A 25,001-nucleotide genomic window follows, 5' to 3' on the forward strand; every position below is an offset into this window, starting at 1 on the left:
GCGTTTTATGGATACCGGAGACAAAAACTACAAGAGCCTGACTGCTTGTGAAAAGGGGTTTGAGATTATATATTTTACCCTATACTATTGAGCACAATCAAAAGAAAAACATAAGAGAGCGACAATGTGTTACAAAAGAGTTTAAAACATGGGAACCACTTTTCGCGTCTTCTCTTCTGTTGCAGATGGTTACCTAGTCTGCCAAGCCCCGAGGATCTGGACACAAACATTCAACGGAAACCGAAACGTGCCTTGCTCTTCAAATCTTGGTATTTCACAGCCAAGCCTCATTTGAACTTAGCAACCATGTCTTCAACAACAGAGATCAACAACTCGACCGACGGCTACGTGGGGCATAGCCATCAGGACATCTCTTGGGATGATGCCACCTGGATTATGACCAGTTCCTTCATTATCTTCACCATGCAGTCCGGTGAGAATGGAAAACTTTATGTAAGCTGTCTGCTTGTAAGTAGATTAATTATGATATCGACGTCGTGAAATCCCATGAATATAACAAGTTTATCTTCCATGCGTTTTAAATATACAGGGTGTTTGTGTCTAATTTAAACAGAATATATATATATATATATATATTTTTTTTTTTTTTGTAAAAGGCTTTCAGTATATTTTTTGCGCTATGGTTTTTGTCGGTATTTCAATCCTTTCAGGACTTAAATTTTTCATAATCCAAAAGCCGTTCACCTTGTTGTTGTCATTCATTCTGATATCCAGCAACATCTCATCATTTACTCTATCAACGCCCCTGCTGCAAATAACTAAATCAAATTTTACATAGAATTCGGCACCCCGTGGAAGAATTTCCTGAAAAACAATGTCAGCGTGAAGCAATGTTTTAGAAAATTGCTAAAAGCATATATCATCAATAATCTAGGCTTGTGAGGTATAATAACCTAGCTAGTAATAGTGTGCACGTTAAACTTTTTTATCGCAGAGTTTAATCACTGTGCTGTGTCGGTCGAACCTTCTGGTCGTTCGCACTCGCCTGACATGCTTCCCGATTCGTAATATTCGTTATGAAACTTCCTTTGCCGGAAACACCAAAATTATCAACACCAAAAGTAAGAAAGACATCAGCCTGGAACAAACGTTTTCTCAATCGCCGGAAAATGAAATAATATATTGCACTAATTTTGTCATCTTTTGCGATGAGTGCTGGGCCCTTTGAATGTTGCAGAAGCGATCAACAGCGCAAGACCCATGTGCTTTCCCGGTCACTCTCCACAAACAATAAAACCCCCTCTATAATTATTGCAAAAAAAAATGTAGTGCCAGAAAGATACCAGTTGCTGACATGTACTGCAAAAAAAAAAAAAGCTTCCGTCACGGTTTTTCTCACACCAAAATGATGATGATGGTGTGCCCAGCCAAGCACAAATTTGAACTTGTTTTCTAGGCATCGGCTGGTACCAAATGAGCTTTCAATGGTTTCCGAGTTTATTTTGTTTAGTTTGCCAATCGTTTCCTTTTTTTCCCCCTTTTTTTTTCTTGACCTATCGAGCTTCATTTCGCCAAATTAAAAATAATGTCGAGGGAGTCCGCGTTTTATATATCGTTTTAATTTATCTTCCAAAAGAAAAGAGCGCGCAATAATTGAAAGCAGAGCCTATCCAGGCATGCGCTAGCACCACGTAGCTGATATTTAAACTTCTTTTTTTTTTTTTAACAAAGATAAAAAGGTGGAAGGGTCTTTTACTCTATCGGATGCCAGCATAGCCGCTACTTTCGTTTCATTTGCTTTCAATAGAGAACAGTATTTCGAGCTCTAACAGGCAATAACGACCAAATTTACTTTCCAAACGACTTCAAATAACACCTGCTGGTGGAATGCATATATTTCTATGTTATTATTTTGAGTTATTTCAAAGTTTTCATTGATTAACAGTGCTTGGGATTGGAGTGGTCGGCTTATCACTGCTGGTTCAACAGCGCTTTTAAGAATTACCAGTCAATACACTGAGATGGGAACGACAAAGCGACACACAGAAATAAGCGCAAGCTAACAAGTATTTACTTTTCCTTACATGCTAAAGCGAAGAAAAAAAAAGATAAAATAGGAAGCAGGGGCACAGAAGGGAAAAAACACACACAAAAAAAAATGAACTTTTTTTATCTTCGCCGTCAAAAACGTCTAAACTTGTAGGGAAGGTTATGCGGCTGGTTTACCAAAACGGTGGTCTTTAGTTCATTGTAAAGCTCAGACAGTTAATTTTCGACCACAAATGTAACGAGATACTTAAATCTGTCAGAGTTTTGCGTTACAATCGATACATTGTAAATGTAGTGCAATACTGAGGTACTTATATATATATATATATATATATTTTTTTTTTTGCAAATGTATGTTGAAACGGTGATAGACATGCTCAAAATTATATCTAAGATACTATCGCCATACTGCCCAGTCCTGGGCCAAACAAAGAGATGATTGTTTATTGTATTCCTGGTTTAAGCAGAGACCCCAAATTTCAATAGATGATACAGTGATTGGGTCCCGTAGTTCGAATAAGAAGACCGGAGAAAACACGTCTAGCCATCCGCTGATTACATACTTCTGCCTTCGTGGTTAGATTGATTAGTAATGTGACCAAGTACAAAAAACGCAGTAACATGATATAAAACGACATTATTCGTTATAAGGTTTTTGGTAAGTATAACTATTAGAATAAGCCGTATCGCACTACCGAGTTGGAAAGTGTAAAATTCCATTTCATGACAATTTGCGTTATCCACACTGAAGCATGAAAAAAAATAAAAGAATGCACACCCTTACAAAAGAATTATATCTGGCCAGATCTGAAAATTTCAGATATCGCCACATCAAAAATGGGCCACATATAACCTGATATGGTATATCTGGCAGATATAGCCTCATAATGACAGATATAGCCTGATACCCCTGGCCAAGTATCGAAATCCCAGATCTGGCTAAGTTAGGAAACTCCAGATCCGGCCAGGCATTTCAAAGGGACACAAGCCTGAGATCAGCAATTTATATCTTTTTATTACCTACAATTCTCCCAAGTGCGCCGGCCCGCACTTGAGGAGTTATGGAAACGGTGATCCTTGAGCTTCCTAATAATGGCTAGTTTTGACCAATTCCATAGTTACACAGTTTCGAGTGTAATTCGTAGTCACCCTGAACAAGCCTCCCATACGGCTCAAGTACCTGTAATATCACTTTTAAATTTTCTCGTCAATGGCAGCGTCTATGATACTGCGCATTCTGTCCAAACTTCAAACAGGCTGAGCCGCCGAAATCTTTACCGTATTATCATTCTCGCGATGGTTGTTTTAGCAGGAATTACTTAAAAGCCGAGAAATCCCAACAACCAAAACCGGCATTTAGCTCGGATTCAAGTGAGCTGTTTATGACATTTTTAGCGTTTCTAACTTAATATCAGCGTCTTTGAAGCTGTACGAGAATGATAATAATGTAAGAGATATGTCTGCAGCTCATCCAGGTTGAAGGTTGGACGGAATGCACAGTACTGACATTGGCGGGACATTTTAAAAGTGGTATGGCAGGTATTTGGGTTCTGTATGGCACGTGTTCAGGGTGATTCCGAATTGCACTCAAATCTATGTAACCATAGAATTGCTCGAAAATTTCGATCACTAGGCAGCTGAAGAAACACCGTCCCCGTGATTCCTCGAGTACGGGCCGAGGCGCTTGGGGGATTTAGCAAATTGTCTATTCGGGCGTAATGTTAACACTTTGAAAAAATTAAGTTACATTGAAATCCTCGTGAAAACTAGCACAAATAATCTCAAACTTAAGCTTGTCAAAGCTGAAGTTTGGGATTATTTGTGCTAATATTTAGCTCGCAAACAATGAGTCGTTCAGAGTTTGCTAACAAAGTTTTTTTTTACATTTTTTTACTTTTTAATATATTGAAAACCGGCCGTCAGATAAGTCTGTATATACGCCAGATAAGTCTGTATGTACGCTATATCAGGCTATATATGTGCCAGATAAGTCTGTATATACGCCAGATAAGTCTGTATATACGCCATATCAGGCTGTCTTTACGCCAGATAAGTCTGTATATAGGTCGTATATAATCATATAATGTTTGATATGGCCAGATATGGCACAGATATCAGATTTCCATACGGGCATGATAGCTTGATATGTAAGTATTACTGAATGGATAAACAGAGCAATCAACAGGACGACAGAAATATGTCCGTCGTGTCAGTAACCGCATTTATTTCTAGTAACATATAATTCCATCAACGCGCTCAGCTTCTAAACGTGTTATGCATGATCTCCGAGTGTGTCGAAATCGCAACAAAAGGGGATGGCGTTCACGTCTTGTTATTGAGAAGTGTAAAGGCTGCACTAATTGATTCTTGTAATTAAATAAACTGAAATAAATATATATCTTCTTAAGAAATGCACCGTACAGGCAGTATATGAAGAAAAAAAAACATTGTAGCACAAAAGTCTAGGCTGGAATTTTATTGCCTTCAGTAACCCCAGATGACTTCTACAATAGTAAATGTTGCAGAAAGAACATAAAAATATAAATGTTTGCACTTTGTACACAGTTCTGTAATACGAGTTATTAAATAAATTGCCAGCATTTCATTTCCAGACAATATGTTTGCCTTTCCTTAACTTCGCAACAGGTCAGTTTAAGTCGTGTCCCATATATGAGTTTTGTAATAGGGAGGGATGACCTACACGCTAAAAGATGCATTCGCCTGCAGTACTTCAATCGCCCAAGGAGGGCTAATCACTGCAATCAATGGAGGTAGTTCGGCGACCGGTGAGGCCGGAAAAACGTTTTTACCGAAATGTCGAGGCCTACTGTGGGACACTGAGCACGATGTTTTGCATTATCATGTCATTCTTAGTGTCCTATCGCAAACTTCAATTTTAAGTGGCAAATAGTTTTGTTAGTGCTTATTCTTTATTAACCGAGCTCCGAGCTGCGTAGAATGCAGCTGAGTGGTGCTGCAGTGCTCTACCAAAAAATACAAAGACGTGCGTCTAACTGTGAACAATTTTCTTATTATTTATTGACAACGAAGGCTACATCGCCGGTAGCAATATTGCGTGAAGTGGGATTTAAAAACAGTTAGACGACATAATTGAATATTTACAAAAAATATTATCTCTGAACACTGGTAATATAAGAGAAGCGTTGCCTATAGAAACTGCTGTACAAAAGACGTACAAAAAACATTTTCCATTCAACTTGACTGGAAGACTAAGAAGACCTATTCCTCAAACACACGTCGAACTATATCAAGCAAACTTTTGAAAATGAGTCGAGGGCACATCCTTTGGCAACCTATTTAATACATTAATAGTTCTCTCTCAGAAAAAAAAAACGAAAAAGGGAACACATTAGTGTGAAATGAGTAGGTAGTATTTTGTGTGGGTGGTCCGCCCTTCCTGAGATATGTTGACAGCAATTACTGACAAAGCGTATGGAAATTAAAGGAAGTAGGTAAAGGCTTATTACTACATTTATAAATATATGGTGTTGATTTCTGAGTTGAGATATGTTACAAACCAAGCACTTCTGCAATCCGATGTCCAGTAGCACATAGTGCCGTTCATGCAACGCTTTTCCAAGGAAACCAGATACATCACAACGCTACTAATACGGCAAAGACAGCCCATAGGAACTAGCAGAAAGAAAAGAACATCAATTCTATACTTCCATATTCTCTTGTATCAAAAGACGGCATCTTTCGTCTCGCAAAGTTGTAGATCGGTCCAAATGGCAGACCGCTTTATCGCACTAGTGCAAAGTGTGTATATGGAACTCGAACGTCGGAAACAACGTCCGCAGGAAATCTGCAGAAGCATGTCGCGATAAAAGGCATCAAACGTTTATTCCCAATCATTGCTGAAGAAGAGCACTCAATATTCAACGAAGATGGCGTCGATGTTTTCATTATGTATACGCTCTGTAAACATCGCAATCAATGTCAAACACAAAACAAATTAATATTTGCTTCATCTTCCTAACTGTACATTATGCCATTCCATAGTATATCAACTAATTAAATAAGTCACAGTTTACGCATCACCGTAAGTAGTACCAATTGTGGCTCTGAGGAATTTCGAATTAAATTTTGCATCCAAAGTTACCAGTAAACGCAGCTCGCTTTCTGCAATTCTTAAAAAGTGCTTTAGCCTCTGATACCGAACAAACCCTCAAAGCTAAATTGTGGCATGATCAACACATCCAGTAATTTAAAACTATTTACCTTTTTTAGATTAATCGGTTATTTGATTGAGAGGGATATCCTACCATCGAAAGTTTGTCGAGCTCAATAAGTTCCCAAGTGCGGAAGTATCCGCGTACATTCACCTCATTTTTTTTTTTTTCATATGCATAGCGCATTCAAGCGAGTATTGGCAAGCTCCAAGGAACTACAGATGTCGGGGCGGTCGTACCCAGACGGCGGACGAGTCGGGAATAGATCCTCCAAGATTTCACGTGCGGCTGCTCGCTGACGCTGGTCGATGCGTAAATATAATTTATGCGACTACAAATATGAAGAGGTCAGAGCAGAAGCATAGCACACGTGAAAGAGGTGTTGACGTGAGTTTAAAAAAGTAGCCTGTTGATGGGGGGTTTCAACTTCCGAAGCGGAACACAATTGCAATCTTAACGCAATCGTTTTTTTCTTTGTCTTTTTTTTTTGCTTTTTTTTTTATAAATTTTATGATATGCGAGCATGCCAACCAGAACCATGCGATAACAGTAACTCCAAGGCGGATATAAGCATTCATAAGAAACAATACATAAAAGATCCAACTTATGTGTCGCCCCCGTACCGATCATCATCTAAAAAGTTCGAGAACTGTAAACGAATGGAATAGCTCACACTCCTCGCCAGTTTTGTCTTTTTTTTCTGTTCTGCAGAGGTTCTTGTATGGCTACGCGTCAAAAAAAAAAAAAAAAGCAAATTTGGTGGTTTTATGTGCCAAACCAACGACGGGCTTCTGGCACGCCCCAGCGGAGGACTGAGGTTTAATTAGGACCACCTGGGGATCTTTTGGCGTGCAACCGAAAGCTCGGTTAAACGGCGCCTCCTCCGCAATTAGCCTCCGTCAGAATCCGGGCACCTGGGCGGGGTTCGAACCCACCACATGAGGATCCGTAGGCCAGCGCTCTCGCCTCGGAGTCACCGAGGCTGCTTTTTTTTTTTTTTTATCTTTATTCCGGAGCCAACGAGGCGGCTTATGGCTAAGCGTCAATTTTTTAATTAGGTTGTTAATGCGTTTGCCAATTTGTTGTTTTTATTTTGTTGCAAATTTACTTTTAAGTCATTATTTTCATTTTCGATGTCATTGGAACATTTTCCGAATCGCAGACATATTTCCGATGCATAACTTTATATTTTTTATAGGTTTTTTTATTGTATTCCCCCTACAATGATGCCCTGGTAAGGGCGATGTAGGTATCGGAATAAATAAGGAAATTGCCTTACACTTCGTGTAACTACGGCTGCAGACAGTTTTAAAGCACGGCGTGTCTATAGATGGCCCTTCGCCGTAGAGTTTTCGAATAGTTTTAAAATGCCACCTCTAGACGGCGCTTCGAACGACGGGTGGCGGGCACGAGAGGGAGAGGGGAGTTTCACAAGTGAGTTGATCTAATGCGTGTAGAAACCGAGGGAGTTCAGGAGATGAGAACGCGTGTGGACGCCTGGGCGCCGAGCTCTGGTTGGAATGATAGGAGGATGGACGCAATGCCACCTAGGGGACTCTGTTTCTACTCGCTGTTCAAACGCGTTCGAGCAGTGAGTAGAAAAAGAGGCAGCTAGATTTGCGTCTACCCACTCATCATTCCAACGAGAGCTTGGCGCTTTGGCGTCTCTGTCTCCTCTCTCCCTCATTCTCTTCCCATTATCATTTTATGAATTTATAATGATAATGTTATCTCTTTCTCTATTGTCTAAAAGGAGGAGTGTTCGTGACTTAATTTTTCTGCACAAGGTTGCGAATGGTGCTGCTGATTCGGCTCAACTCCTTGCAAAAGTGAGCTTTCATATTCCATTCCGAGTAACTAGACACTTTGTTTCTTTTGATGTTCGCTCGCTGTGTAACACCTCACCTCTCTCACGGATTCAGTTATTATATAATACCTTCGCTCCACCCCACCTTGATATATCTGCATCAATTTCTATGTACCGTCGCGATTTAAATGATATTATTCTAGCCCCTTAGCATTATGTTTGTCTTGGACGTTTTATTTTTTTAGTAAATGTTTAGAGCCTATCTACTTGCTTGCTCATTTTGCTTGTGTTGGTGCACCAATAAGAAGACCAATGTGGTTGTTTTGGGCACCCCAAAATAAAGATTATTAAAGATTATAACGTTGACGGAAAGTCACGTAACGTCCCGGTGTCACGTGATTTTATGACGTCACTTCACGTCAAAGACCAGTCATTTAAATTATTATGACGTCACGTGATGCCCCAGAATCAGGTCACCCCATGAGGCGATGTGACTTTACAGTCATGTGACATCACAGAGTCCCATAACCGCATGACGTCACGAGGCGTCACGCACACAGCGTGTGCCCGGCTCATTCCAAACACATTTTGTGTTGCGAATAAACAAAAAACATGTTGTTTATACTGCGGGGATTTACTCGAGGAGATAAGCGACTTACGAGATCACACATGTTAAAATGTTAAGTTCCGTTACTACAAGAAGAAGGCAACCTAATACTGCGCAAATAAGATGAAAAAGAATTGAATGTTGCACAACGAAAAGATAAGGCCCCTCGTTCCAAAGTTGACCCTTCGGAATTTTCAACAAGTACGTTTATATTCATCGAAATTTACGTGGTAGGCATGGCTTGAAATAAAATATTCAAATGAAGTACAAGCGTCAAACCCTGATGATCTCTCTTGAGTGCCAGAAATAGCTTCTTTCGACGCACTGTTCGAAGTACGTCCCTACTTTCGTCGACTGGAATTGTTCCCATGTCCAAATCGATTTCCGCCAAGCAAAATGCTTAGGATAGAATAGCTTGGAATTAGGTTCGCTGTTATTAATATAACGAATAATATTAAGTAACAAAATTGTGTACAGTCAGGCCGTGCCTTTATTTCATAAACATAAATTCAACAAAATGGTGTTGAAATGTGCACCAAATTTAACTACTTCTGAAGAGCAAAGTCTGCTAAAAAGCCTAACTTCTATAGGGAGTATTCACTGGACGCCATATTTGTGGGTGCTGTTTAGAGCGCATGCTCAGAACGAGCTCACAGCAATAGGCTGCTAAGACCGGCACTCTTGATGGTGCGGAATGCACGTTGCAAAAGAACTGTGGAAGCTCGCCGTCAGCACGCGCTCAGCATTTGCGCACACAGATATGGACGCCAGTGAATACTCCCTCTACATACGGTGGTCGAATAAGCATCTCTCTGAGCTATGTGTTGTACTTTATTGCGAAGGAAACTTTGGGGCTCCACACGTATATAATCTGTTCCATTCTAACACCCTGTTGGGCCAAAGTAAACAACATTGACAAGTGTTTACTGCTGCTATTAGCCAAGACGCTCGTGTGTACAGGGTGTCACAAAAGAAAATTTACACGGTCTTTTTTGCCCCATAAATAAACTAGGCATCGCCGAACGCTCATTCTCCGCCCAAAGGTAGCGCTGGAGGTCACAGCCAGATGCCAAAGTTTCAGCACGATCCGATAACTTAACCAAAAGTTATAACTGATTTTCTGAAAATTTCGATGGGAAAATGGCGGCCGACGGAGTTTTCGAACACATGGAGCTCTATGGCACCAGAAACCGAAAACAGGCAAAAGTGGGCTCCATTTTCTCATTGAAATTTTCAGAAAATAACTTATAGCTTTTAATTAAGTTATTGGATCGGGCTGAAACTTTGGCATCTGGTTTTGACCTCTAGCTCTACCTTTGTGCGGAGAATGAGCGTTCGGCGATGCCTATCTTATTTTTGCGGTAAAAAAGACCGTGTAAATTTTTTTTTGTGACACCCTTTATATCTGTTTTATTGAACTGACCAGCTCCTGTGCGTCCGATTTGTTTAAATTATATTCTATCTTCGATAATCCTTCTTACTTCTCGCAATAAACCATGGAAGCCCAGCTTTCCCTGGCAAGTAAGCTCCGCTTCACGGTGGTGCAGCGGATTTTTAAACCGACAGGGCTTTTCATTCTTTTTTTGTATCGGTTTTGAAATGCGCAGAAAAGCTCACCGCACAACCATCAGATGTGGAAAAAGGCTGACCAGTTTTTTTAAAAGACTCGGAGAAAAGTTCATCTTGAATAAAACTGTTATGCACGGCGGTGGTCGTGATTTTCGAGCAGTAAGGCAACCAATGCAACGGTTGATTCCCATGCATGCTGCACACATATGAAAACAGGGCGCTTTGGGACAGCCTTCTTTCCCGTTTTATGACGACGATTTTCGCGTGTCAGTAGCTATTTTAAATCCTGACATTGCCGGGATGAAAAAAAAATATCAACTTTCGTTATTTGTCGATTTGGAGAACTTAAAAGTGGAAACGTACCTTATGAAATAAATGTCGAAATAGGAATATTCGGCACAGCCTACGCAGTGACATGAAAGTTAATTCATTATACAGTGTAGTCGAACGAAAAGAAAAATACTCTTTTTTTCCACCATTAAAGTAAACAACGCGTTAAAGAAAGCTCTTCCACCTAAATATAGCGCTAGAGGGAGGAATTAGATGCCAGAGATTTAGAACATAAATCTTTCTCTGATTAAAAAAAAAAGGTATAACTGATTTTAAAATATTTCTTAAAGGAGAAATGGGACCCCTTTTCTGGCAGCTGACGCCATAACTGTCGACGCATTCGCAGGCTCCGCTGGTCGCCATTCACTCATTGAAACTTTTCGAAAATTTGGCCGGAAACTGGGCTTTCCGTGATACATTCTTTACTTTTGCGGTGACAAAAGCACGATTTCCTTTTATCCTCAGACATCTGGTTATCAAATACCTCAACGTCCACCTAACAGCAAACTTATCATGGAACCTTTATATTAAACATGAACCCGCAAAGCATCCAGACCACTTGGTTTTCCTAAACGCTCTTTATTTCACGCTAACAAAGAAACTAAACTCCTCGCCTATACTACCATCGTCAGGACGCAGTTGGAATACGCATACATCATATGGCACCCTCATCAGCTCTACTGAACCAACCATATTGAGGCACTTCAAGATAAAGGAAGCCGCAAGATTTATAACCAACGACTTCTCCCGTACTTCCAGTGTGTCTAACGTAAAACGTAGCCTCAACCTAACCCAACTGCACTGCAGAAGATGTACAGCTCGCATGTCATGTTTCCACAAGCTCCATCATGAATCATCTCCCTTTAGGACATCATTCATTCAGACTGCTCATCGTATTTTGTCTCGCGTAGCTCATCACTTTAAAGTATCGCCCATCTTTGCCCGCGCTAACTTGTTGAAGAATTCCCCTCTGGTACTTGACATCTCCGAATGAAACAGCCTGCCCAGAGAAATCGCGTTAATCACTTCACCTGATATCTTCATTAGTTCTTCAAGTAATTTATATCAACTGATATAGTGCTGCTTGTGTTATGTTTTCATCCAGTGTTCCTGTTATTTTGTTTATTGCTTGTTTAACATTGTTTATGCCAACTATAAAGTTTTTTTTTTTCACTTAACTTAATTGTATCAAACTTTGTATCATCGCTCCCCCCCCCCTCCCCCCTCCCCCCCCCCCCCCCCATGTAATGCCCGTCAAGGCCCTTTAGGGTAAATAAATAAATAAATAGCGATTCGCCACGTATGCTCCAGTCTATTACACTGTTTTTTTTATGCTATATTTTAATACAACTCATATTATCTGCGAAATATCCCTAAACATTATCTGCCATTGAAGTGCAGAATAATTGTATGCATAGACTCAAGTGTCCAGTGACTTTAGCATACACTGCATCCAGACGTACAGTAGATGCAGTATAAACGGAAAGGTGAGTATGTTGAGTTAATTTATTTTAGTTGAGGTAACGACCGCTTTACACATTTTTAGGTGATATTTTTTTTTTTTAATTGGTTAAAAGGTTGTTGAGCTTTTCTCCCCTTCCGTCACTACCACGGTGAGGTTTCCTCCAGTGAGCTCTCCACTGGTGAGCTGTTCTTCGCCGGCCGGTAGTTTTCATTAAAATTTCCCCCAAACCCTCCTCCCCCCCCCCCTCCCCCTTCACTTTCGCCCAAAAACAACTTCAAAGCGACTTTTATCTTCAATGTCGTATTTATCCATTTCGCGGCTAACTATAGCTTGAAAATTGACCATGTGACGGCGTCACGCCAAATGGACTCAGTAAATACCGCGGGGAAAGTGAACTCACGTGACCTGGCGTCATGTGATAAAGTAGTCGTGTCAGGTACTACCAAACATCACGTGATGTCATCTCAGGCGAAGTCATCCTATCCGCCACATTTGTCGCAAAAATTTTGCATGACGTCGGTCACGTCACGGGATGTCAAATTCCAATTTTGATTAATTACCCGAGACTGGGGCGAGAAACCTGTAAACATCAACCTTGGAAAAGCAAGAAAAATTGACAGAAAAAAAGCAGTCAAACTCAGCTAAAGATGTATTCAGTAAACCTCTCCTATATACATCCTACGCCCAAGATCGCTACCCTTTGCACACAACAGGTCGATCCACCCTTTGCACCCTTTGTACCCTTTTCACTCGTCCCCTTGCACACAAAAGGTGAATCCATTCACTGAGTTAAAACTCGAACCTTGCAAGGAACCCAGAACACTTCGTTCCTGACGCCTATCCCTCCTTTTCAGAACAAAGGCAGTTTTCACAGGTCTAACTTGCATTCCCTATACACCAACTCAACTCTGTTACGTCAAACCTCGGTGGTGGTGCTTCCGGCGCACTTCCGTTAGGGGTGTGTGGGCGGAAGTCGCCATGCGGGACTAGCGTTCTTGTGTCGTTTTGCAGGAACCTGTCTTCTCGTCAAAACGCCGCCGCTGGAGCCGTAACAATGGAGACAGGAAAGGTGTGAACATCAGTTGTCATGTGTTTCCTGCCTTCCCGGTTCGACCGAGTACGTGGATAGGTGCTCTGAAAAGGAAAAATCAGACACCGTCGGATTACAACTGCATGTGCTGGAAGCACTTTGGATTGAATTCACGATACTTGTGGTCGATCGTCAGATTTATTTGTTTTGTTCCAACACGAACACGGGAAAACCGTCAAATTGTATGGACCATCCGGACAACTTGAACGTGAAGTGGTCCAGTTCACGTTCCAACGGCCGTCTTATCATTCAAACTGTCGTCTGCCCTTTCAAGTTAGTTCAAGCTGTCGTCGCTTTCTTCATACTCGTTCAAACGACAATGGACAGCAGACCAAACTTTGCGTAAAAAGTGAAGAGCTCAAAATACTTTCATGTTTGAAGGTTAGTTGGGGTAAGTAGGCTCGGTGTAAACAGTAGATGCAAGGATATGTTGATCAATGTTACCAGTGGCCATCACCGACTTTTTAAGCCTGATTCACCTGGTGTGATTCTACTTGCGATTTTTAGTATCGATATCGAGCACCGCAGCCACCGTTCACGCTTTGGCAACCCGAGCGACGTCGCGACTGAAAAGAGCGAATGGGGTCTCATTTTGTCAAAAAAGCTTTGGCGTGCATTCTGCGTCGTTCACGTGGAATGGATCGCTGCACGTCGCATTATCTAAGCGAAGTTTTGCGATGTAACGAGCCTCGTTAATTTTTCTCAGACCAGTAAAGTAGCAAGACATTGCTAGGAAGACATGCAATCAATAATTCTAACGCAATAAAGAGTACGGGATTCGCACTGACGCCGACAACATGTTATTTCAGTGGTTAGATCATGCGGAACGCGGCGCTCCTTACCATCACGCATGCACGACGCCGGTGGCGTGCAGCTAAGAGCGCTCCGGTTTCTTTGTCAAGGCTGTATAAACATAGAGAGCAAACCAATTTTTGTAAGCATGAGTTGGTGAATAGATGCAAACGAAGACAACCGGGACGCCATCCGCGAAACAGATGCATCATTGGCCTTCGCTTCAACTCTTCCCCAGAGAAAAAAAAAAACAATTGTAGGAAGGGTTTAGAAGTATTACTGAGCTGCAAAAACGCTTGCCTTATACTATTGCCTATTGTTTCTATTCTAAATGTTTCTCGTACCACTCTTTTCATGTCATGGCGTTTTTCGTACACGGCTTCAGTTCCTGCCCACTATATTGTACAAATAGAACATTTCTGGGCATGCTTCGCCATTTCAGAGTTGGGAGCTTTGCTTTTGACGTTTCGCCTATGCCCGGTTAATGTGTCATTTAGACATCTGGAAGTTTGGCCCGCGTATTTGAACTTGCAGGCCAAAGGGATCTCATACACTACCCCAATTTCAGAAGAAAATTACTTCTCTTTGTGCGCATTTAGGCACCGTTTCCTCTCCTCAAGTAATGGGGTGAGGTTCCCCAAAATGAAGTCAGTGCTCAACACAACGTCCACGGTTGATGTTTGCAGGTTTCTCGCCCCAGTCTCAGGTAATTCATTAGAACGTTTAATAATCACCAGCTCGCCTATACCCTCACTGTAATTCTATAATGTCAGCTTCTCTAATAAATTTAGCGGGAAAATTGACGTCATTGACCTCCTTTAAAATAGATAAGTGTCTGCGGCACTTCGATTACGCTTTAACAGCGTGTGGAGACCTGAGCACAACCACGCCTTCTGCGCCACCCCTTTCCCTTGACTCAAAATGTAGCATGGGAGGTTATCTGACTGGTCATGGGCTTGATGTGGCGCGCCTGGTAATGGTAACTTATCCAATGTCTAAAAAAAAATAAAGGAATGATAATATAATCTTTATTTTTGAGGAATTTCATGGTTACTCAACAAAAACAAACCTTAAAAACATACTATTACTACAAAAGAAAATAATACGATATATTGCTGACGTTTTCTACACCAGACCACACAGAACCTTCATTTTTTTAAGATATCAAATAACTACGGTTGAACGCATGTATGAACATCGTTTACTTTCTTCCATTCGTTTCTCATCCGCATACACATTGATTTGTTATTCACTATTTCTGAGCTTGCAATGTATAGCAGTGGTGTCAACATACGCGCCAGAGAAGCACGGGTCATCCCTTGTTCCCGCACGAACTACAATTTACAAACTTTACATTTTAATGTATTACTCATTTTAAATAAATGCCTCAGAAACAACATACACATATATGCGATTAGCAAACGAGACTTCTGCTCCTATATCGTCGTTGTTTCCTAACTTAGTAATAACATTTTAACAAAGTTTTCTTTTTATCTACATTTTTGTTTTATTAAATGTTAAGCTAGTAGAGTGTTACACCACCAAGCTGCTGCCAAGGTAATAAGGGTCCCAGACCCAGTCAAGCTGTCCTAACAGCTTTTCGACTGGGACTCCTACCAGTGCTTCTTGAAAATAAAGCTTTGATTTAATTTGATACCAAGTTCAAGCTGAATGCTTAAATTGCCGATGCACAGGAAAGCTAGTGAAGGATTTGGGGTAGCAGCTTTTAGCGTAACACCGATGGATTGGTGTCTTGTTTGGTTCACGTGTTAGACCCATATGTTTCCTGCCAGAGTTTACGTATACCCTTCAAGAGTGCACTTACCCCCCCCCCCCCCCCCCCCCTGCCGTGTTATTCGCTCTCTTTACCGTACCCCAGGCAGCGAGTACGGGGGCCGCGTATACTCCGTCGATTGGCACAGCCTCGTACACGCGACACTCAGGCTGTTAACGACTGGCCGCAAAACAAACTCCTACGGGAGTATTTGCGTGCCGCGATTCGATGTATAGGCATCGGTTTCTTCGAATAGCGACGAGGGCGTGATAATGGCGGCGTGCTCCGAGAAACTCTCATTTCCGGATGCTCTGACTGAAATTTGACGCAATGAAGTAATGTCCCGGATGTGACTTGAGAGCTGATGTTTTATTTTTAGGGAGCCATTAAACGATTTTCTGACTTTTTCCTGTTTAGCTTTCCTCCTCAACTCATAAATCGCGCATTGTACCAAACAGTTCAAGAAGACGGAAAGGAGGGGCTCCCCACTTGCTTGGACCCTCGTTTCTGTACCCGGAGACGGCCATTTACATCTTGGAAGGCTAGCCCGTCACTCAATATTCGGACAAAAGTTGCTTTCCCCCCCCCCCCCCCCCCCCCCCCCCCCGCGCACCCCGAGGCTGATAGTGCTGTGGACGCTACGTACTCGTTGGGCGACCTACACTTTTACCACATGATCACGCTCTCTCGCGCATACCCACGCGCAGAGAACTAGGTCAGGTGATGAAAGGGAGGCGGCTGATTGGTGCGGCAAGCTTGTAGCTTTCCCCGCAATGTCAGCTTAGGAGTGAGGGGAATAAGTGAGGTCCTGTGTCGGTGTGACGTCCTTTTGGACCCGGTGAACCGCTTTGGGGACCGCGGATGTATCACAGTGAAAAGGCAGAGAGCTTACGAAGGGACGGAGATACGAAATAGTCAATTATTTTCAAATTTTCGTACCGAAAGTCAGGCTTTTTACTTTCTTCCTTTCTTCTTTTGCCCCATTGAACGATGTGCTATTAGTAAAATCCCTAATGGAAATTTATTAACCCCAGCCCAACATTCGTTTAATAAAATCTGAATTCCACAAAACACGCGAAATAGCATGCAACGGGATACTACAAACACCAAAACGTCACTCATGCAGCAATATCTCGAACGGATGTCCGTATTTTTCAAAAAAAGGAGGCGCATTTGACAGAAATGTTTACATCATGTTTCTCCGAGAAAGAGAGGGAACGGTCTCGCGTCTTGTCCTCCTCGCCGCCTTGAGGGAGCGAGGCAAAGATAGGAGGAAACGAGATATCTCAACGGTCGCGCGCCTCGACGGCCTGGTTCTATCTCAACCTCTTTTTCCAAAAAACACGGCCGTCCATTCGAGGTAACAAATTACGAGTAGCGACATCTCTCGCATTTTTTAATTAAAACTTTAATTCACCATTCTTTAAGTACCAAACAAACGAAGGGCACCTGGCACGCCCCAGCGAAGGACTGAGGATTAACTTGGATCACCTGGGGATTTTGTAACGTGCTACCGAAAGTTCGGTTACATGGCGCCTTCTCCGCATTAAGACTCCGTCCAATTGCGGGCACCACGGCCAGGATTCGAACCCGCCACATGAGGATCGGTAGGCCGGCACTCTCGCCTCAGAGCCACCGAGGCGGCTATTTACCATCCCTTTAAAGCATCCCCTTGTCGGACGTTTGAGCGGCGAAGTTGTTTCTCGAAATTTCGCAGTCCGGTCGACGCATGGACAATGTTACGAATTCATGAATCCAATGTACAAAATAGTAGATTGTGACTCAAAACCAGAGCATGTTGTTCCATAAAATTCTTCAAGCCACACGTGCGAGCGGAAAACTGTCCAAATTTTTTTTTTTAAATACTACTGCTAATTTTTCTTTTTTTTGTTTTGTGCAACGACCGTGGGTTTTTGTAACATTGCGTACAACAGCCGTGCACAGATATATTTCCAGTAGCTGTTTTTGGTGTGGTGAACGTGCACCTTCAAAACGTAGGCGGCCATTCAAGGCTGAAATTTTTTCAGGGAAGAATTAGTAAAGGGGGAGCCGAATGCTCTTCACCTGTTCAGTCAGACGTGTCCACTATTTAGCCCCGTATTCACCGCCAACTTCTCCGCACATTAGATTGTGACCTCGTGGCGGTAACCCTCGTGCGCCTCGTGAGGGTACTCCTCATGACCCTCATGAGAGTAACTCACGTAACCCTCGTGAGGATAACCTTCTTAACCCTCACGAGGGTAACCCTCGTGACGTCACACGTTACGTCACGTGTTACCTCATTATGGAAAACGTCCCATAATGCGTCGCGCAATTACGCCGACGGTGGTGCCGATGCCGATGGCGTCGCCGCTCAAGCCGGAAACGGGTGCCTAAGAGCTGCGCTCTAAAATAGGAGCGGCTTGAACTTTCAACAACACGAAAAACAATATGCTACAATTTAATAAAGATTGATTGCAAACTGTACTGGTTTCTTTTTACAGCGCAGCTCTTATACCCTTTTTACACGGGCACACTAAACTGCAGCTACGCTAAGCCACAGTTGGCGCACAATACTGGCGGACAACATTCTGCGGCTATGCAGTCAAAGCTATGGGCGAACGTGCACTTGAGCATCTGGAGCACCCATCGAAGCAGTGCACGCGCGCTCTTCACTTCTTCTGAAATAGCTGTCCGAGAGCGTAGTGCGGCAACTGTGGTGCCACGTAACAGCAGTTAAAGCTGAAATAACCACGGTTAAGGGTGCCCGTGTAACAGGGGTATTAGGCGCCCACTTCCGGCTTGAACGGCGTCTCCGTCGCCGTCACCGTCGGCGTCGCCGTCACCGTCGGCGTCGCCGTCGGCGTCGCCGTCGGCGTCGCCGTCGGCGTACCAGCGCGCATTGTATTATGGGTCGTTTTCCCACTAAATATAGCGAGGAAATTTTCCCGATAAATTTAGCAGAAAATTTTACCTCTCAATTTAGCAAAAACTTTCCCCGTTAAAATTAACAAAAATATTTCCCCGGTGACAAAAAAAAAATTCCCCGCTATATTTAACGGGGAACAGTTTGCTAAATTTAGCGGGTAATTTAGCGAAAAATTCCCGCTGAATGGGAGGGGAGCAGAAGAGGAGGAAGAGGGGGGGTCGAGGGTGTACTCACTATACTTTTCCCTACGTACTCTCCCCTCTTCCTCCTCAAGAGATGCGCTTTAACTCGGCACTTCAAAGAATTGGGAACGTTTTTCTTCTTTTTTTTTTATGTTCATCGAACGAAACACGTTGAAGCAAGATTTTCTGCTCAAAACGAACATTCCGTCTTAGAGTTCCCTTTATGTTTGATTGTTGGTTTCATATAAAAAAATATAGTGAGGTCGAACGCCCTACCCAATTAAGTTAAATGCGTTTAAATACATCGTAGATGTGTTATGCATGTATAAATGTCTGTCATCAGCTCCTTCTGTCTCTAACCAAAAACGCTTACACGGGGGAAAAAGAACGAGTGCACCGGCCGTTCTTATCCGCGAAGGGGCAGCTATTCCTGTATGACCTCGACGGTGGATACTACGGGCGGAACTAGCGGATTAAAGTGTCACGCAATAAAACAGGCGATATGTGTGCACAGGTGGAGGTGAAACAGATTAGTCGGCACGTTTATGCTCTCGACGCCCCATGGCCACTTCTAACATGTTGTGCAGCGTTGACCTCGTTAGAATATTACGATCGCGCGTCATCGCGTCCGTCTCCTTCATCCCGTCTTCCATGAGCGCCGCAGTAGGGGCGGCATGTTTTATTTACCAACTCCTGCGTACAGTATAGCAAGATTGCGTTGCCTACGCGCAGAACACAATCAAGTTTACCTTCAAAATATGTTTGTTGAACGTTCAAACTGTAGAGCCAGTATCGGCACTCCATTCCCGTATTTTCTAGCGGGGTCCGCCATTTAGGTGCTTAGTGCCGAGCGGGCACAAATGGGAGCTCGTTGCGATTCGAAAATGCGACATCCTGAACATTCGCTAAGGTGTTAGAAAGCTCGGATAATATCGTTTTTCTCTGTCGCGGACTCTTTTAACGCTTCTTAAAGGCGAAAAATTGCTTCCTGTGATTTTAGAAAAAGATTCAATCAACTGGCAGCGATAGTTTCAGCACCAAAATGGCTGACGTGTTGTTACTTTGAAGCACTGCGTATTTAGTGACTTTAGTTATTAATAATAATAATAAAATTAACAATAACACTAATAAGAATAAGAATTATAGTAATAGTTAAAATAAATATAAGGATGATGATGACAATAATAAAATAATTGTAATAATAATGATAGCTTTACTTACCGTATTGAAAAAAAAACCTCTACGAACATCTTATGGGTCTTCACTAGCCGCACAGCAGATAAGGAGAAAAAAAGAAGAAAAAAAAAAAAGAAAATGCACACGAAGCTATTAAACCAAATGCTACACTAAACACGTACACACACACAAAGACACAAATACACACACAAAAAAAATCTCTGGAATAATCGATAGCATTATCAAATCGTTACTTTGATAAAAAAAAAATGCCCTAATTTCCCAAATGTTGCAAGATTATATATCAAAATGAAAGCGCATAAAAGGGTTCAATTCAAAATATGCCCCATGTCGCGTTCAGAATTATACATCCATAGACATCTCATTGTTACCAACAAACCGGAGCGCGTCTAGCGGCAGCCCACCGCCGCCGCGCATGCGCGATGGAGTGTGGGCAAGGAGCGCCGCATTCCGCGTCAGCAAACCACTGGAATGTCACGTTGTTGGCGTCGGTGTGAGTCCCTTTCCTAAACGGTAAATAAATTATGCAATAGGGAGTGATATGCGAGGAGGATGAAATGGGAAACAAGAGTTTGTAATGCCGTCACTAAAGAAAAAAAAAAACGAAAAAAAAACGATTGAAGTCGCATTTAACCCGTTATATCTGCTCGTTGCGAGCTAGAAGTTCGTTGCTCCGACGTGGTTCAACGTTATCCCGTTGCGCTCCTAAGTTGCATTACCGAACGAAATCTTCAGCATGAGAGGCCTCAAGTCCAACTCGGAAAATCGACGCGTCCTCGCGACCCGTTGAGAATATAACAAGGTTTTTTTTTATTTAAAAGTTATTCGCGATTTTCAGAAGTTTTCGATTATGAAAGGGCAATCAATGGAGCCAGCGAATGAATGGCAAACATCGCTGTTGTCCATCCTCGTCCTTTATGTTCTTCCCTTATTTATATTTTATCCCTACCAGCACGCTCGCTTCATTCCAAGCATTACTAGGAACGCGCCCCGTTTTCACATGAAAAGTTTCTGAGAATCGTTCATAACTTTTTAATCGGATAACGACCAGTTCTGAGACTGGCATGTGCTCTGGACCGCTAGCTCCATATCTGAGTTGAGGCTAAAAGTTCGGCCATTGTATTTTTGTTTTGTTTTTTCGCGCTGAGGAAACACGTTTTTTTTTTATTCTCCCAAACACCGTGCATATTTCTTTAAATAAAATACAATCTTTCAGACGAAATGACACAGTCTCTCGAATAATGTAGACCAACCGGTCATTTTACAAAGTAAAAAGCGTTGCTCTCTTGTTCGATGATAATATTCAATACACTGCAGAAAGTTGAATGTCCGATATTATGCGAAGCGAAGTAACACTACTGAAAAGAAAAGTGTATCCCTTTCTTCTAACCACCTATTTTTTGTTCTTTGTTGCGCGGGCATGGCAGCCGGATTTGTGAGGCTCCAGCATCATACTTGGCAAAAGTTTACTCCAATCAGCCTGACCGTCAAACGTAATAAAGTCAAAATTATGGTCATATCAGTTTCTAGTTTATTTCCTTGCCATATAGATTTAAACTTCAAATGGAAGCGCGTTAAGTTTTATTCTCGGCGTTTTGCATTATTGGAATGTCGCAAAGGCCCCTTCGATTTTAAATTTCGTGCCAATATGATTGCCGACACAAAACGGCCGCACGCCGCCACCGAAGCCGCCGCCGCCGGCCAAAAACAACCCCACGCCGCCGCCGATAAATATCCTGAGCTGCGCCGCCGACGCCGAGGCCGCCAACGCCGACCGAAAATGACCGCCAGGCCGCCGCCGGTCCAGCAGCGACCGGCGCAAGTGGTGGTGGTGGTGAATACGTTGATTAAAAGGAAAAAATATATATCTCCGGAGACTCGAAGTTTTCATGACGCGGTGGCCTTAAGGCTTGGCATGGTCTCCTAGGTTAAATGTGTTAGATGGAGTTTCCTAGGCCTCCCTCAGAAATATACTCTAAGAGAGATCTGAGGATCCTGGTCTTGCGTGAAGTGACGCCCGCTGGGTGCGTCCAGTCCGGCAGTTTTGAAGGTCTTTCATCATTCGCCATCTTACTGAAGATGAGTGTTCTGAGGGTGGAGAGGGCCTCACATTACCAGAATATGTATTTAAGTCTGAGAATGGATTCCTCGGCTTGACACCGCTGGCATCTGGGGTCGGGAGGGACAGCGTAGGGTTGTTGTTTCTTTAAGTCTTGCCAGGTCTATTTGGTATCTGAACCTCGGTGTAACTGCTCCTCCTGCGCGTATGCGGCGGAGGATCACTGATTCTTTTCTCTTGAATCCTTCCCTAGGGAGAGGATGTTGTTCTGGGGTCCATGATCTTGCCAGAAGATGTTCTCGTGTGTTCTGGGCTAACCTGAGTTCCTCCCTTGGATCGTATGGGGGAAGCTCACTGTCTTGTTGCTGTGGTGTTGAGCCTGCCGTAGAGGACTGAGACAACAGGGACGGTTGCGTGAGATTCCTCATCGCCTGCTGTGCAACCTCATGGGCTAGCTCGTTGCCCGAAATGCCTTCGTGCAAGGGAGTCCACCTGACATTAATTTGAATTTTCTTGGATCTGTATAGCGAGATCGCGAAGGCGAAGATAGCGTCAATGGTGGGACTAGAAGAGGACCTGTATTTCTTGAGTTCTCTTATGGTGTCTTGCGAGTCGGTATAGACGATTAGCTGTTGTTCGTCTTGTAGATGGGGTACTGCATGCCCCTCGGATGGCTTGCAACACCTCCTCCCGTTCGGCGAAGCCCGGCGTGTGGTGGCCTCGAGGATAGCCACTCTTCCACGTCAGGGTGTAATACCACTTGACATCGCGAATAAACGGTCCGCGACTCGATTTTGGAACGGCCCGGATGACCACCTGGATATGCGCGTAAAGACCATATGGGAAATGTAGAGCGCCATCTAGTAGCGCCCCGAGAAGTACGTCCGCAATCTCGGAAGCGGAGAAAAAAACGAAACCAGTGACCCGACCGGCAAAGACCCCATGTAAACAAGCGATCGCGCTTCATGCGAGATACGCGATGCCAACGCGTTGCTGCGTTTCACTGCGAATGCAGCGATAAAACTTCGATTTGTGTGTGACGTGAACGCAAACGTAAGCAGGGCTCGTAATTTTTTCTTATTTTTATTTGTTACTTGAGACGGAGCTTTTGACGAAAACAATCGGCGATCACGCGGTGTGAAGCCATTTACAACTATTGAACTGGGCCCTAATCTTTTCACGAAGTTCTGCCAAATTTGTTTGTGAACTTTTTTTTTAGGCACGCTGTGGTGTCGGCTTGCGTTTTCCTTGATACGCAAGCAGCTGAATGCATGCGGACGAGACCAAGGCTGTTAAGCGAGGCAAAAAGCAGTTTTAATAACTTACGACATCAACCATAATTGAAGATGCGTATGGTTCACAGTAAACAACAAAGGCTGAAAGCACCACAGAAACCTGATTTTAGTCATATATTAAAACAAAAATATCATCACTTTGGAAAGCCAGAATACAATCTCATTGCTTTGCAGTGGTTTCTTACACATGATCTTGTAAATGTAAAATGTTCTTGAATATTAAAGCGCTGTCATCTAGAGTAGAAAACACACCAGAGACGGACGACGTGTCCGTTTGCTCAACACTCACAGAGACGGAATTGTGCTGTCTTTCTTGTAGAACGCTTCGTTCGACGAACATGGCGTTCGACTTAGGTTCATCGGAGTGGCTAAAACTTTGATGTCGGCGGCGGCGAAAACTTACATTCCGGACGTCGAGTGGAGCAACACGGGCAGCGCTAACTTCATATCACAATCTCCTTTTTTTTTTTTTTTTGACGCAGCTGAGGTAAATATTTTGTTTAAGAGGAATTAACCTTGAGTCCCATCGCTAAACGGTAGGACTCCATGCGTTTTCGCACCGAAAATATAATTGAGAATGTCCTCAGAGATGAAAGGCATGACGGCCTAGTCCTCTGTCCTCGATCTGTGATCAGAACTCAGAAATCGCACTTGGGGGCAGAGGGTCCATGCCCTGGAAATGCTGAGAAACCGAAACTCAAGATACTTCATACTACCAATATGGTCGCGTGCATCGTGCTGCCAGACCACCAAGCAGTTTTCGATATCGTCTATTGGCTTCGTCTTGGGCTACGGCGAAAAGAAAACGTAGCAGCAAGGGCGGAAAATAGCGGACGATTTGTTTTGATCCTGGAGAAAGTGCTCGAAGAGACGATAATATCAACCGCCTTCAAAGTTTTTCTTTGAGAGTGTCGACGCGGTGTTTTCTGAGGTGGCTCCACCAGCTCCTTTTGCTCACCTTTCTTTTCGGCTGTATATTGAGATCAAATTTACTTACTCCTTTCAGTTAAACATCCAAAATTTGTTTTTATTAATGAGTGCGATCGTTGTAAGTCTAGTCCAGGTGCCCTAAACGCATATGTTGCACGCATCGTAATTTGCACCAATTACGTATTTTAGAAATTGCTTTTACACGGTGTAGCGGTACAGCGCAGGGGGCGTTCTCGACAGTGATGTATGTAACTTACGTTCGCTTTGAAGCAAATATGAATAAAAAACCAGAGAGAGAACGTCCAAACCGCTATAGGGTGATTTCAGATAAGATCGACCAAAGGATGGCTAGTCGACATTTTCAAATCAACTGATGTTTTTATATGTTATTGTCTAGTGTCTGGTATGAACGAATCCAAACTTAGTTTTGACTAGAAAAAATACTTGGGGACAGGAAAAATCGTAATGCATGAGGTGGTGGACAGTTGCATTAACGCGCACTGATGGAGGGGGCCCGTTTGAAAGTGAATAACTAAAGCGATAACATTAGGAGAACTCTAATACGTTTTAGGCGCAAACTATGGGTATAGCTTGCTTGTAATATAAAGTAATCATATTTATTTAAAATTTATTTATTTTTCTAAAAATTGACAAACATGCCTGCTCGAACGACAAATGGCAAACTTTGGAGGCCTGTATCTCATGAAATAATTTAATCATTATGATATAATTTGCAGACATTATTCTACTAATATATAGCTAACATTTAAAAAATAACTAAGGTATCTGTGTG

The 25,001-nt window shown here is 42.8% G+C and overlaps 1 protein-coding gene across 1 annotated transcript in view; it reads left to right on the top strand.

The window, feature by feature from the left end:
* The first annotated feature begins 306 nt into the window (after positions 1-306).
* Positions 307-25,001, top strand: part of LOC8042709 (putative ammonium transporter 3) — a 112,755-nt gene continuing 88,060 nt past the window's right edge. Inside the window, exon 1 of the mRNA XM_029983094.3 lies at positions 307-433. Coding sequence (XP_029838954.3) covers positions 307-433 — 127 coding nt within the window. The remainder of the gene's footprint in view (positions 434-25,001) is intronic.

The sequence above is a fragment of the Ixodes scapularis genome, unplaced genomic scaffold (genome assembly GCF_016920785.2).
Source record: "Ixodes scapularis isolate PalLabHiFi unplaced genomic scaffold, ASM1692078v2 PGA_scaffold0__279_contigs__length_252992795, whole genome shotgun sequence".
Classification (NCBI taxonomy): Eukaryota; Metazoa; Arthropoda; class Arachnida; order Ixodida; family Ixodidae; genus Ixodes; species Ixodes scapularis.